The sequence below is a fragment of the Diadema setosum genome, chromosome 19 (genome assembly GCF_964275005.1).
Source record: "Diadema setosum chromosome 19, eeDiaSeto1, whole genome shotgun sequence".
NCBI lineage: Eukaryota > Metazoa > Echinodermata > Echinoidea > Diadematoida > Diadematidae > Diadema > Diadema setosum.
In genome coordinates, this window is record NC_092703.1 from 18444147 (window position 1) to 18458977 (window position 14831).

Sequence of the window (14831 nt, forward strand, 5' to 3'; positions counted from 1 at the left end):
AGGAAGAAAGTCAAATTCTTTGATCAATCTTCTGTCCAGTACTGTTGTATTTTGAGGTGAAATTTGGTCTGATTAAACATGACCAGCATTTGAAATACTTCTGCATGAAAAGTATTACAAACAATATTTTTTAATCTTCTTCATTACAGATATTCTGCGAACATTTGCAAACTTCGTTGTCCTCTTTATTCTGTTCATCGTTGCCTTTGCACTTGCCTTCTATGCGCTGCTCATGAACCAGGTAATGTTTTATGTGTTTGTGATATCTGCAAATGCATGTATGTGTGTGTGTGTGTGTTCAACCCTGAAAAGACTGGGCTATTTTGGAGGCTAAAAAAACTGGATGGGGTCCTAAAGGGCTCCCCCTCTCCAATAAGATCTTGGCTGTTGATCATTCAATCCCCTAACCAAATATAGTGTGTGTTCATCATTATGTTCTTTACAAGATTGCATAGTCAATTATGATTATATATTTCTTAGATATGTGTAATTAATTATGCAAATGTGCAAATTTTTATCTGAAATTGCATTTTTGTGGTGAAGTTATGAATTTGTTCAATATTGCTAATGAAATCATAAACACAGTTTTCACATTACGAGTATATTCAGGTATCACACACTCAAGAAAAAGAATCCCAATGGTTTAATTTTTTTATCTTATGTATTTCTTTATTTCAATTTTTTTTAATATTTCTTATGCATTCTTTGTTTTTGTCTAATGTATTTTCTGTTTTATGACCTAGAACTGATTCTTAAACTCACAATTGACATAACCAAAGAAGATTACATTGTAAGAGAAGTTTGAAAACAATATATATAATATTCCTTTTGATACCCCTACACTTTGCACGCAAACCGGCGCAAAATAGCTGATTTTTTGTGACATGAGTGACGATGTCGTGTATCTCTCTAAAACTGAACATCGAGGGTATACAAGTTTAGTATCAAAAGTTGTGCAAAACGTGAGAGAAAAAAAAGTCATTAAACTGCGTAAATCTTTTTGCATGACAACATGATTGCAGAAGGGGGAACCTAAAAGATGTAAGATGGCGACTGGCTGCTGTGGAATGCTCCCCAGGGAGTAGAGAGTGAGCACTAGTGTCAGTGTTGGTTGGAAATAATGTATGCCTATCTAGTGACTGGGGTAATGATAGCATGTATGTGCCTGGAGCACTCTACAGAGTGAATTTGGTGTAAAAAAGTCATGTATATTATCATCATTATAAAAAAAAAAAACTCAGTCCAGTCTTTTTAGGGTTAAAGGATATTTATGATCTGTATGTACAGGGCATATACACATGTAGTACATAGTCCACAGAGTGTATTAGTTAAATGTCAAGTGTTAAAGTTTTATCATGTAATAGGGGTTGATTCGAGCGATAAAGAAAAATGAATGCATGTTGTCTGATGCTTATTGATCCACTCTATGTTAATGTTTTGTTTTTGTTCAATGCCCTGCTGATAGCTTATATTCGTGTTATGTTTGCACTATTAACCCTAACTAGGCCGGGCTATTTAGGTAGATCATAGAGCCGGGGGAGCCTCCCAGGCCCCTCCCCCAGATCTTGGATGTCGACCGCGCAATCGCGACGAAAATGGCACATACATTGCCTATGATGTAATCTAAAGCGCCACGAAGTTAAATTTAAAAATAAATTATCATTTATGCTAAATTATGCTAATTTATGCATAATGATGCATGAAATCAGACAATTTGGTATAAATCACTAAATAAAGCTCAAAATGGGCACATTTTTTGTGTAAATATTCCTTTTAGTGTCCTGAGCAAATGTAAGAGAAAAAACTTGTGCCATCAGAAAAAATTTCTTAAGTATGTTATTGTTTTTTTAATTTCTTGTGTATTTCTTTGTTTTTTTTTACTTTATGTTTTCCATTGTTTTTTCAATGAAACTTGTCCGCGACATTATTCCAAACAAGAAAATATGTTATTAATCGATAAAACCCCAAAATAATCATGCTTTTATGAAATTTGCCTGTAAGCACAGGTTGCATTGAAATTGTACACGAATTCATGTTTTTGAGGAATTTTTGGTCTGACATGCATGTACAATTCGGAACCGCGCGCCCAGGCCATGGGCGTAAATCCCGGGGGGGATGGGGGGGATATATCCCCCCCTGAAATGGAGGAGGGGGGGATGGCCTGTACAATCATCCCCCCCTGAATTTTGAGGGGAAAAAATGGAGGAAGCAGAAATGTGATTGTATCAATTTTGGCATATTGCATGACGTTTGTACGCCGGCCTTCAGACAGGTAACAGAGCTGAACAGTATTCTATCTTGTAGGAAAATGTATAATTTTCTCAAGCGCTCGCTCGCTTCGCTCGCTCGCGAAGAAAGTAACATCGACATACACTGTAAGGTATGGCTCAGGCGTTGACAACGTCAAATAGTATAGGTCTACATATAAACATGCTATACAGACGCGAGTAACTGGGGACCATCTTCAAAATATGTACGAAAACATACAAACGAACAATAACAACAACTTTATCGCCATAATTGAATCCCCTCCATTTCCTGAATCATTCCTGAGAAACGACAGTGACTGATGACTCAGTCAGGATACATCTATGGGCATTTACCAAGGGAAGATCAGGGACGTCGAATCTATGGGGGGCAAAGGGGCATTTGCCCCGCCCCAAAGGAAGTGTTTAGACAGACAAATCATTTATCCCCCAAGCAATTCCCGAGATGAGGACAAATCTCGAACTTTCTTAATGGAAAATTGTCCAAATATCACGAGAACTATGCACCAGATCGTTGTATTGCAATCATGAACATGCAAAAGGTCCGCTATACAGGATAAGGGATAAACTTTGTACACTTTTGACATAGACGTATATTCCTTATTTATCAAAGAGTGTGCAGCAGATCTTTCACTTAACAAAAGCAACCTAATATGTATAGAGGCGTCGATGGGGGGGGGGGGGGATGGTTCTCAAATAAAAGTGGGACAAACAAAAGCGAAAAATATAGCTACAAACGGCAGTTTTTGGAGTGTAAAATGTTACAATTTTAAAGCTCGCTCGCTCCGCTCGCTCGCATTTAACCGCTATGCCATTCTCCTGATGTTGCTGCCAGTAATTGACAGCAGGTGCACCTGGTACGCCCCCCTTAATTTCCAAAGCGAAAATATAGCTACAAACGACAGTTTTTAGGACTGGAAAATGTCAAAATTTTCAAGCTCACTCACTTCGCTCGCTAGCATTTAATCAGTATGCCATTCTCCTGATGTTGCTGCCAGTAATTGCCGCCAGTTGCGCCCGGTGTGCCCCCTTAATTTCCAAAGCGAAAAAATACAGCCACAAACGGCAGTCTTTGGACTGTAAAATGTCAAAATTTTCAAGCTCGCTCGCTCCGCTCGCTCGCATTTAACCGCTATGCCATTCTCCTGATGTTGCTGCCAGTAATTGCCGGCAGTTGCACTCGGTGTGCCCCCTAAATTTCCAAAGCGAAAAAGTATAGCTGCAAACGGCAGTTTTTAGACTGTAAAATGTCAAAATTTTCAAGCTCGCTCGCTCCGCTCGCTCGCATTAATCGCTATGCCATTCTCCTATGTTGCTGCCAGTGATTGTGAGCAGGTGCGCCCCCCTTAATTTCCAAAGCGAAAAATATAGCTACAAACGGCAGTTTGGGGACTGTAAAATGTCAAATTTTTGAAGCTCGCTCGCTTCGCTCGCTCGCATTTAATTATTATTATTCCATTCTCCTGATGTTGCTGCCAGTAATTGCCAGCAGTTTTCGCCCGGTGCGCCCCCTTAATTTCCAAAGCGAAAAATATAGCTACAAACGGCAGTTTTTGGACTGTCAAATGTCAAAATTTTGAAGCTCGCTCGCTTCGCTCGCTCGCATTTAATCATTATGCCATTCTCCTGATGTTGCTGCCAGTAATTGCCAACAGTTTTTGCCCGGTGCGCCCCCTTAATTTCCAAAGCGAAAAAATACAGCCACAAATGACAGTTTTTTTGACTGGAAAATGTCAAAATTTTCAAGCTCATTCGCTTCGCTCGCTCGCATTTAATCATTATGCCATTCTCCTGATGTTGCTGCCAGTAATTGCCAGCAGTTTTCGCCCGGTGCGCCCCCCCCTTAATTTCCAAAGCGAAAAAATACTAGTACAGCCACAAAGGACATGTGGGACTGTAAAATATCAAAATTTTCAAGCTCACTCGCTTCGCTCGCTCGCATTTAATCGTTATGCCATTCTGATGTTGCTGCCCGATTGCCGGCAGTTGCGCCCGGTGTGCCCCCATAATTTCCAAAGCGAAAAAATACAGCCACAAACGGCAGTCTTTGGACTGTAAAATGTCAAAATTTTCAAGCTCGCTCGCCCCGCTCGCTCGCATTTAACTGCTATGCCATTCTCCTGATGTTGCTGCCAGTAATTGCCAGCAGTTGCGCCTGATGCGGCCCCCCATAATTTCCGAAGCGAAAAAATATAGCTACAAACGGCAGTTTTTAGACTGTAAAATGTTAAAATTTTCATGCTCACTCGCTCCGCTCGCTCGCATTTAATCGCTATGCCATTCTCCTGATGTTGCTGCCAGTGATTGACAGCAGTTGCGCCTGGTGTGCCCCCCTTAATTTCCAAAGCGAAGAATATAGCTACAAATGGCAGTTTTTTGGACTGAAAAATGTCAAAATTTTCAACGCAAAGAGATTTCACCGTAGGAGGGGGAAACCCCTCTACCATACCCTCCCCCCTCGCTTGATTCGTTCCCTCACATAACCGCTCCTCCTAAGATCAAATCCTGTCTATGCCGATGATAGGCCCCATTATTTAGTAGGCCTTCACAGTGATGTCACACAGCAAGAGCTGAAATACCACGATTTTGTCATTCAATAATATATTGTGAATATTTCATTTTCTTATTGATTTTTTTAAAGAAAAGAAAACAAAATTTTCACCACAAGTGAGCACCAGATCGCTGAATTTCAGGTCTGAAAATGCAAAATCTTCCTCGTGTGGGAGAGGGATACCCCCCCCCCCCCATACACACCCTTCCCCCGTTCGGTCGTTCCGCTCCCTCTCACAGATATTTCCCCCCCCCCCCCCCCAAAAAAAAAAAAAAAAAAAAAAAATGTTTTCATACTTTTAAGGTCTGATTTTCCGCCGAAAGTCGTCTGACAAGCAAAAAAAAAGCAACAAGAACAAAAAGTCTTTATGTTTTTGCTGCCACTTTTCTCCCACTTTATATTTCATGCAAAAGAGTGGGGCATCCGATCCCTGTAAAGTGTGTGTGTGTGTGTGGGGGGGGGGGGGAGGGGGCACAAAGCGTCTCCCCACCACCCCCCACCCCCCCCCCCCCCCCCCCACCCAAAAAAAAAAAAAAGGCTGCTCCGGTCCGGTTATGGGCTTGTAATCGTGGTGATGGTGACCATCCCCCCACTCCTCAGTATGGATTTACGCCGTTGGCCCAGGCATTGCAAATTTGGTGTCAAAAGATGCGGGAGACTCGAAAGAAAAAAGTCATAAAAAGTCACAGCGATAGCTTTTCGCGATAGGGATACATTGCGCGGAATGTCGGGGGGCCCCCCGCCTAGTTAGGGTTAAGAATCATGCATATTGCTGGCACCAATACATGTTTTAAGCGATTCTTTCCCTATTGGTAGTCTAGCATGTCATGGGTAGTCTAGCATGTCTCATGTTCTGTTAATCTCCAGTTCATGCATTATCTCAAAGGTTTTGCTGGTCAAATTCAGTTTGACAATGTGAACAATGAACTCAAAACATGAACATATTGACCTATCAGACTTGGAGAGTTCTGATTCTCTAGGTACAAAAAGAAAGAATGACAGACTTTTTGTGCAACAAATTTCCTATTGTGCATCTGGATGTAATCAGTAGTCCAAGATAATTGTGTCAACAGCTTTTTTATTGTTCAAGTGAGCAAGATTTCCTTAAATTACATCCTGTGGCAAAACCACTATGTTAAATCTTTGCAAATGGACATAGAATTTTCAGTGTTATTATAATTTGTTAGAGGGTTAGAGGTGGAAGGTAGGGTGGAAAGTCATGGTCAGAGGTCATTTAACTCTTTAAAAAAAATGAACAAGAAAATTGATTTCTAAACAATTACTTCAGTTATGAATCTGTGGTAGTAATATTATGTGATGAACAGGGTTGAAATGAATAGACAGTTATTTCTTGTACATTTCACAGGTTAATATCCATGTTAGAGGCCACTTAAAAATTTATCCATTCCAGCTGATACTGCATCTACAAATAATCGCTGTGTATAAAATTTTGACATGGGTGAAAATAAATAATCATACATATGTGAATGTAATACTTCACTGCATGTTAAAATGAAAAATTGCTTAACTCGACTGACTTTAATGCAACATACATTAAACTTATGAAGCTGTCTTATCTGGAATATTAGTTACATACACACAATATTACTTAACTTCAAGTTAAGCTGCAAGTTTAACTTTGATGATAAACTCATAGTTTAGTACAGTGTAGATGCACTTGAAAGTTAGCTATTTTAAAGATAACATAAGAATTACACATTTCTCAGGGTTTATGCTCTATCCACAAGCCATGGGAGGTCCTCACTTGGAGTTAGCATCATATGGACATGATAATCAGTGGACTCAAAAGTGAGAGTGACCACTATTTCACATCATTAGGTTTTAATATCACTAGTGGTGTGTGTATATATATTTCTCCCAGTTCTGTAGTTTAATCATCGATTAGGACTCCCTGACAGTTAATGGGTCTAGAGCTTATCATCAATGATTAGCTTTGTTTGGATACACGTCATAGTTAAGGAGACAATATCTTATCATCGCTTTATCAGCTACCATCAATGATATGCTTCTGTGTGAGCATAACTTGAGTTTCTGTAAATTCAAATTACAGAATAGCACCTTCGTTATGGAAGGTTCCCTCTTCTTCAATGATATCTCATGAAGAAAACAAAGGCAAGAATTACAGATAACATTGGACCATGAATGAACGGAAATGTTCAAAAATTCCTGAATGCCATATTCTGATTAGTTGAAAGTGGGCTTTCTTTGAAGTTATTACATTTGGATTCAAGCACAAGATTTTGCAACAGAGCCAATATACATGTATTAATCAAAATGATAAGATAAACAAGTTTATTTTTATGTCATCTTAAATTCTTTTCTGTCAAAGTCCTTTTTGACGAAGTGAAAAATAGTAAATTGATGAAAACTAAATTTTCTCAACTGTCTTCCCTCCAAACTAGGCCCCATTTTATAGGGTGGAATATTCGCTGGTGAAGACATTCGTCATGATGATAGGCGAATTTGAGTTTGATTCCATCTTCCATACCCAAAACTACCTGGAGCCTGTGGTTCCCACGGAGAATGATGCCTTCTTGGGATCTGTCTTCTATGAAGGCATCACATATGTCATCTTCATTGTCTTTGTGGTGATCATGTCCATCATCATCATGAATTTGCTGGTGAGTTCAAATTTCTACTAATCAAATATTATCTTTAATGTTTCATCAAAATGTGTTACTTTAATAGATTTGCTACTTCTCCCAGGTAGAATTTCAATATACATAAAGGGAATTTACCTTTGCTGATATGGATTCTCTGACAGGACAATCATCTCAAAATGTCATTGGCAGACTGTACCACAGGTTTGCAATGGTAATGAAGCTTAAAACAGAGACAAGATTGACATTTTATCATTGCTCTAATTGTAGCAGATCATCGGGTATATTGCAAAAATAATTATATGTTACGTCAGTGATGACGTTTCCTACTATTTCATTCAGTTGTATATCAGGATTATCACTTTAACTTTCTTCATATTCGAGGGATTGGTCTAGGTTTGTTATTGTCTGTTTTCTTCTCTTATATACTTCTGTTCTGCACCATTTGTCCAATCACACACATCCTAATGCAATATGAGATAAGAAATGTGATACTCTCAACAAGCTGCAGTACAAATTTGGATCATGAGGAGCGTTCTGTAGAGGGAGGGTACAATGAAAGCATCTAAAAATCAAAGTCTTGAATTCACACTGAAGAGTGACGTTGTAATGGTGGGCCTCTGTCAGCTTGCCGTCATCATGTACAGTCAACCTCGCCTAAGTCGACCTCGCACAAGTCGAAAACTCAGCCAAGTCGAAGCTCCAGAAAAGTCCCAATTTTCTCTTTACTGATTTCTATATAATAATCTTTGACAATTTATAAGTTGTATTTCGGCTATGTTGAAAGTAATGTCAAGTCCAGATTTGTGTAATGTTAATTCCATCGGACAATCGGACAAGTCAAAGTTTTTTCCCATACATCATTCAAACATGGAAGTAAAGCATTCTTTCATAAGTAAACAAAGGAAATAATGCACTACTTTTGTAATAGAATACTCCCCAGCATGGTTTTATTTTGGGGGGGAGGAAAAAAAACAACAACTTCACAGTCAGTTATGTGCACGTGCCCCACTGAACAAAGCATGTCAAAAAAAGTAGTGTGGGAAAGAAAATTGTTTATGAGGTTATGATGATACCAGACATATTATTGTAGTATTACAAAAAATGTAAGTAATCAAAGTGTCAAGTTTCCTACTTTTTGCGCCAGGTAAGGAATTACCATATTGAAATTCATACACAATCACCCATCTTGGTTATTCTAATGGTTTTCTCTGACAGGTTGGTCTTGCTGTAGATGACATCAAAGAGGTTCAGGAGCAGGCAAAGCTCCAGAGACTGGCTATGCAGGTGAAGCTTCTTTTCTTCACAATTTCACATTTGCCGTGTTAATCTTAAAAAAAGACAAAAACCTCCACAGGGATCTACTGACTAGAATTTATCTGAATAGTCACATTTCCTTTTTGTAAACCTAAAAAAGGATAAAAATGTTTGAGGTACTTGTATTTGTGATTATGGTATATGGAATGAATAGCTCAGTGCAGGTTACCAAAGAATGTTGCATTTCACCTTCCTCATAATTCATAGGCATTGTGTGTGTATGTGAGAGTGCATGTGTTCAATCCTTGAGTGCATATGTGATAGTACAAGTTCGCACATGAACATTGTACATTTCTGTCATCTCAACATGGTACTAAGAAGATTCCAACTACCAAGGAAGTGCTCAAGGGATGTAAAGTAAGCTATGTTTCCCTCATATTTTATGCTTACTTTAATCTCTGGCATGTCCTCCGCCTTGCTGCAACTTTTGCATATTGCACATGTGGCAAATAATTTAACATTTTCCGCGACTAGGTCAAGTTATTAATGTTCAGGAAAATGTTACAATTCAGTTTATACAATTCTTACACCACAACGAGACAAATCACTGGTTAGTCCTGAAACATTTGTGAAAAGTTTTTTTTTTGTGTATTTGTATACATTTGTGAAAAGTTGATGGTCTTAGGTCACTGTATACAGTGTATTCTCACGTTATAACAAAACATATTTTGACTTTTTCTCAGAATCTTTTGTATACTGTATACGCCGAATATTTTGTGATGTTTTTATTTTCACGAATTTCCCAAGACCGATGCTATTTGCAAAATTAAAGATACGCAAAAACATTAACTCTGATCCCAATGTGAATGTCATGTACACGTGTACATTTCTCCGTTCAGTACAGGACACCACGATAGCGAATTTAACCAATCGCGAAATGGCCAGGAATTCCTGATTTGCAGAAAATTTAGACTTGCGAAATATATGGCTTATACAGTACCAGTTGTATATATATTTGATATTTTAAGCCCATGGTCATCACAACAAATGTTTCCTTTAATGGGTACACTTGTGTTATTTTTCCAAAATGCTAATGGAGAATATAAAAAAAAAAACCTCTCTGACCCACTGAAGACTGTCTTCTGATCTTCACTAGTAGAATGGTTGAGCTCTGTCAACTTTGTTCTATGCTGTTTCCAGGTTGACCTAGCTATGGAGGTCCAGGAAGCGCTGCCGTCATTCATATGGCGGAAATTCATTGTCAAGACTAAGAGAATCTACCCCAACCGCTACAATGCCAATATGTTCACTCGTGCTTATGCTTCTTTGATGGGCAACTATGACCACGGCTTTGCAGAGACCATCACATCAACACTAAACCCAGAAAAGGTGCATAATTTATTTCCTCCAGTTATTTCTTTCTCCACCAAGGAGAATGAAGAATCTTTAATCATTTTGTTCTTCAAACACATTTCTCAGTATAATCAGGGAGGTACTAGAGAAGGAGAGACAACTACTGCTCTCCTTTGAAGTCATGCGCGGCACCGCCGAGAAGTTATGCGTTCAACTACAGGTGTTACCCATGTGCTTTGACAAAAGAGAGCATCAATAATCGGGACTGGGGCTCTCACATCTAGAAATACTTGCCCCTACTGCAATTCGCTCTCTCTTTCAATGTGATGGCAACAATGAATTTGTGTACCTTGAATTGGAGCAGTGAATGAAAATGCAGTGTAAAACTGACAATTTTACCAGCGAATGGTTTAGAAGCACGCTGGAACAGCTTTAGTGGAGTACTTTACTTGAAATATCAAAATATACCAGATTAAAAGATAGAAAACTAACATGCGGAAATGTGCGCATTATAGAAAAATATCAAGTTTTTAAGAGGGCCTAATTTTCATTTCATTTTGATTTGTGCATTACGAAGAAACTAGAAACACATGTTTATAATATTGAATTCTTTCCTAAACTATTCTAATTCAATTTGAGTATTTCATTTTAAATTTTTACGGTGAAATAAAGCTTGTAATTCACCTAAAGGTGAAATATGCGCTCTTCGTCTCCGAACTTCGTCTTGCAACTGGAGCGGTGCCGATCATGACTTAATAGGGTAGAGTGGAATGCTAGACATCCCATTGTAATGCCTTGAACCCAAACGTGTGTTTGCATGAATTATGAAGAGTTGCCACTCCATCTCTGTGACACCTCTCTGGTATAATGATGGGACAGTGGTCATGTTAAATGGCATTGAGTAAGATACTAGCAAAATATTGCCTGACCTGGGGCTATCTATTGCTCAAGGGATGGTAAGAGAAAAAATGGTAAGTATTCTGCTCTTGAGTCAGCACCTGGCTGCCATTTATCATAGCAGCTGGCTTTTATTCTGTTCCGACAAAAATGCAATATTGCAAGTAGACAGTTGTATACACATAGTTACACCAAGGAGGTTTAAGAGTTGGAGTTCCAACTGGCTGTAATTATTCAAACAGTTGTTGGATTTCTATTGATGTACCAAAGAATTTCACAGGTGCATTTGTGCCTTTGATGATCGATGTTCGACGCCGCCGTCTTTCTGAGCAATCTGAAGATTCGTTTTGAATGTTAACATAATATTGGCCATATTTTGCTTACTTATTTATTAAATGAAATGAAATTTCACTCAATGATAAAGCATGTAAAACAAAAGTCAATCCTGTGCAGATATTTGTGCAAAAGTGTTAATCAGAGCTGTATCATGTGAAAATGTTTAAAACTGTTCCATCCTGGAAAGCCGGTTTTATCACTTTGCCACCTAATTCCAACAAATAAAACTGATATGGAATAATCTTCAAGAATAATTCTTTATTGACAGATATATCAGATTAGTGCTCGGGTATGCCCAGTCAAGTAATCTTCATCTTTATTTCAGCATTTCTTTGCGCAAATTCTTTTCGCACATCCTTGTGTCTGTACCACCTACCTTTTATATGAAGGGGTAGCGAAAAGTAATAACCATCACAAAAACATATCTTCCTTCGAAAGTGGCAGGTGATTATGTAATCAGACACGAGTCAATTGTCTTCCTATCTGCATGGCAGATTCCGTTTGGCATATGCTTCAAATATTTTTGAGCGGCGGCATCGAACATCTAGCAAAGGAAATAAGACGGTTGTGACCTCATTCTCTTGAACCTCTTTGGTTACACAAAATCAGTGCAACCAGGGAGGTGTTACAGAGATGGAGTGGCAACTCTTCGTAATTCATGCAAACACATGTTTGGGTTCAAGGCGTTACAATGGGATGTCTAGCGTTCCATTACGCTTTGAAGTCATGCTCGGCGCCGCTCTGGTTTGCAAGACGAAGTTCGGAGACGAAGAACGCATTTCACCTTTTGTTGAATTGCAAGTTTTATTTCACCGTAAGATTCTGAATGAAATACTCGAATTGATTTAGAATAGTTTAGGAAAGAATTCAATATTATAAACATGTATTTCTAGTTTCTTCGTAATGCGCAAATCAAAATGAAATGAAAATTAGGCCCTCTTAAAAACCTAATATTTTTCTATAATGCGCATAATTGTGCATGTTATTTTTTTTATCCTTTAATCTGGGATATTTTGATCTTTCAAATACAGTACTCTGCTAAAGCGTATTCCAGCGTGCTTTTAAACTATTTGCTGTTAAAATTGTTAGTTTTACACTGCATTTTGGTTCGCTGCTTCAATTCAAGTTACACAAATTCATTGTTGCCATCACATTGAAAGAGAGAGCGAATTGCAGTAGGGGCAAGTATTTCTAGATGTGAGAGCGCTAGTCCTGATTATTGATGCTCTCTTTTGTCAAAGCACATGGGTAATACCTGTAGTTGAACGCATAACTTCTCGGCGGTGCCGCGCATGACTTCAAAGGAGAGCAGTAGTTGTCTCTCCTTCTCTAGCACCTCCCTGGTGCAACATTCTAATTATGGAAAATGCTGTAAATTGAAATACAGTAATAATATTATATTGTGACTTTTAAGACAAATACCAAATTGAATTGTTGTAATAGTGGTCTTTCATAAAAAGATAACTAATAACTACATGAAACAAAACTAGGCAAATTGTCACCCAACCACGAGGCAGCTCTCTTGTGAAAGAAAAAAAAAAAATTGTTTTAATGCTGCCCTCCATCGAGAAAGGGATGAAAGCTTTTCTGACTTGTCTATGGCCACCCAGAACCCCCAGCCCCATATCTTTAAATGCTGCCAGCCAACAAAGTAGAAGGCAAGGGACTGTTTGGTTCAAATTCTTACAAGACTACCAAATTTGGCACACATGTAGCCAAACTATACTGTTTTTATATTTAATGGGCATCAAGAAGGATGTTGCCTAGAAAAGCTATCCAGACAGCTATTATGGCAAAAGCCAAAGTGGCCCCTATCAAGATTTAAAGTTTACTTTCAGTTAAAAGCCATAAAGAGTAACATTGTTTGTACAATCAGTTAAAAATTCACATTGTAGAGTCGAAGACCCTGGCTCACAAGTAAGTAAATGTGTCTTTCTTTTTCTTTTTTTCTTTTACATGTTAAATGTAATAAAGCCATACAGTGATGAATAACAACCCCTTTTTAAGAGTAGTTAAGTTAAGGGGATCTTATTCAGATTCTCATTTCACAGGTTTGAAGTCTCAGTCATCCTTTGAGGTTCACTTTGATGATTACTTATAGCCAGACGGTTTTCTTGCACACCACTTTACTCCTCTTTTTAGCTCACCTTAGCCAAAGGCTCACCTTCATTAACATAAGGATTAAGAGAATGCAGCAATATTAGTAGAACACATTTAATAGTGAAAATTTGAGGAAAATTGGACAATCGATGCAAAAGTTATGAATTTTTAAAACTTTTGTGTTGGAACCGCTGGATGAGGAGACTACTAAGGCTCGTGATGTCATATGAGTACAACAGTATAAAGAAAATGTAAAGAAAATTATTTTCATTATTTACATATTTTCACTTTTTTCGCATGATAAAAGAGCACTTGACTTGCCTCTTTCTAAAGGCAATGGGAATAATATTACCCATAACATATGTCAGTAACAGTCAAGGGAATGTGTACTTTTTTCAAAAGATGAAATTTTGTGAAATTTTCTTTATATTTTCCTCATATTGTTGTACGCATGTGACATCATACACACTGCAGTAGTCTTCTCATCCAGCAGTGACTGCACAAAAACTTCAAAAATTCATAACTTTTGAACGGATTGTCTGATTTTCCTCAAACTTTCAATGATGTGTTCTACTAATATTGCTACATTCTCTCAATCCTTATGTTAATGAAGGTGAACTTGTCCTTTAAATCTTTTTTTTTTTTTTTTAAAGCCAAACTGCATAGTCCAACATTCTATGAATTACAGTGTCCTTAGCAGGTATTTTTACCAGTGTGATAGAATACGCAAATGGACACCAAGTCCCCAGCTCTCAAAGCTACCCCCACCACAATTTTCCAATGTTCTCATGTAAGAGACTGCAAGAATGCATGGAAGGTGAACTTACGATACTCCGGTGAGCGTGTGACCCCCGGGTCTCTTGTTAGCTCATAAGGAGTGTATCAGTGTGCAAATTAGAGCTTGCCTCCTGCAGTTTAGCTTTAGATAATGTTTGATACATTTTTCTTTCCCATCTTTGCCTATCCAGGGAGAGCTGGCAGAGATTCGAGCCAATCAGGAGACTATGTCAGACACGGTCATAAACCTCAAGTACCGCCTGAAGCAGGTTATGTCTCAGAATGACCGCATGGAACGTATGCTTACCGCCCTTATCAACCACAGTGATATTCAAATAAGTGAGACAGACTCAATAGAGAACATAGGGGAGTAGGGGAACACTGCAGTGAGAAACACTGTGTTCAATACACCACTTATATTCTAATGAAATTGTGTAATATGTGTTTGTGCATTGTAATGGCAGTAAGCAGGATGTCATTAATGGTTGCCATTGAAGCTATGGGGACAGCTGCAGAACTTGCTGCAGCACATGGCTGCATGCCGAGCATAGGAGCAAATGACCTATGTTTAGTAGTGCACATGTGGAGCTTGATTAGGGCTTTGTTTACATGATGTTGGAGCTACATGCAGATTATTGGCAAAGTTATGCTGAGGAAACATATACCTAAGCC

General features: G+C 38.4%; 1 protein-coding gene across 1 annotated transcript in view; it reads left to right on the top strand.

The window, feature by feature from the left end:
* LOC140242215 (transient receptor potential cation channel subfamily A member 1 homolog) overlaps positions 1–14561 on the top strand; it is a 105026-nt gene extending 90465 nt beyond the window's left edge. Inside the window, exons 20-24 of the mRNA XM_072321959.1 lie at positions 150–241; positions 7242–7460; positions 8658–8726; positions 9897–10085; positions 14351–14561. Of these exons, the coding sequence (XP_072178060.1) occupies positions 150–241; positions 7242–7460; positions 8658–8726; positions 9897–10085; positions 14351–14533 (752 nt within the window). The 3' untranslated portion in view covers positions 14534–14561. The remainder of the gene's footprint in view (positions 1–149; positions 242–7241; positions 7461–8657; positions 8727–9896; positions 10086–14350) is intronic.
* Positions 14562–14831: the final 270 nt, after the last annotated feature.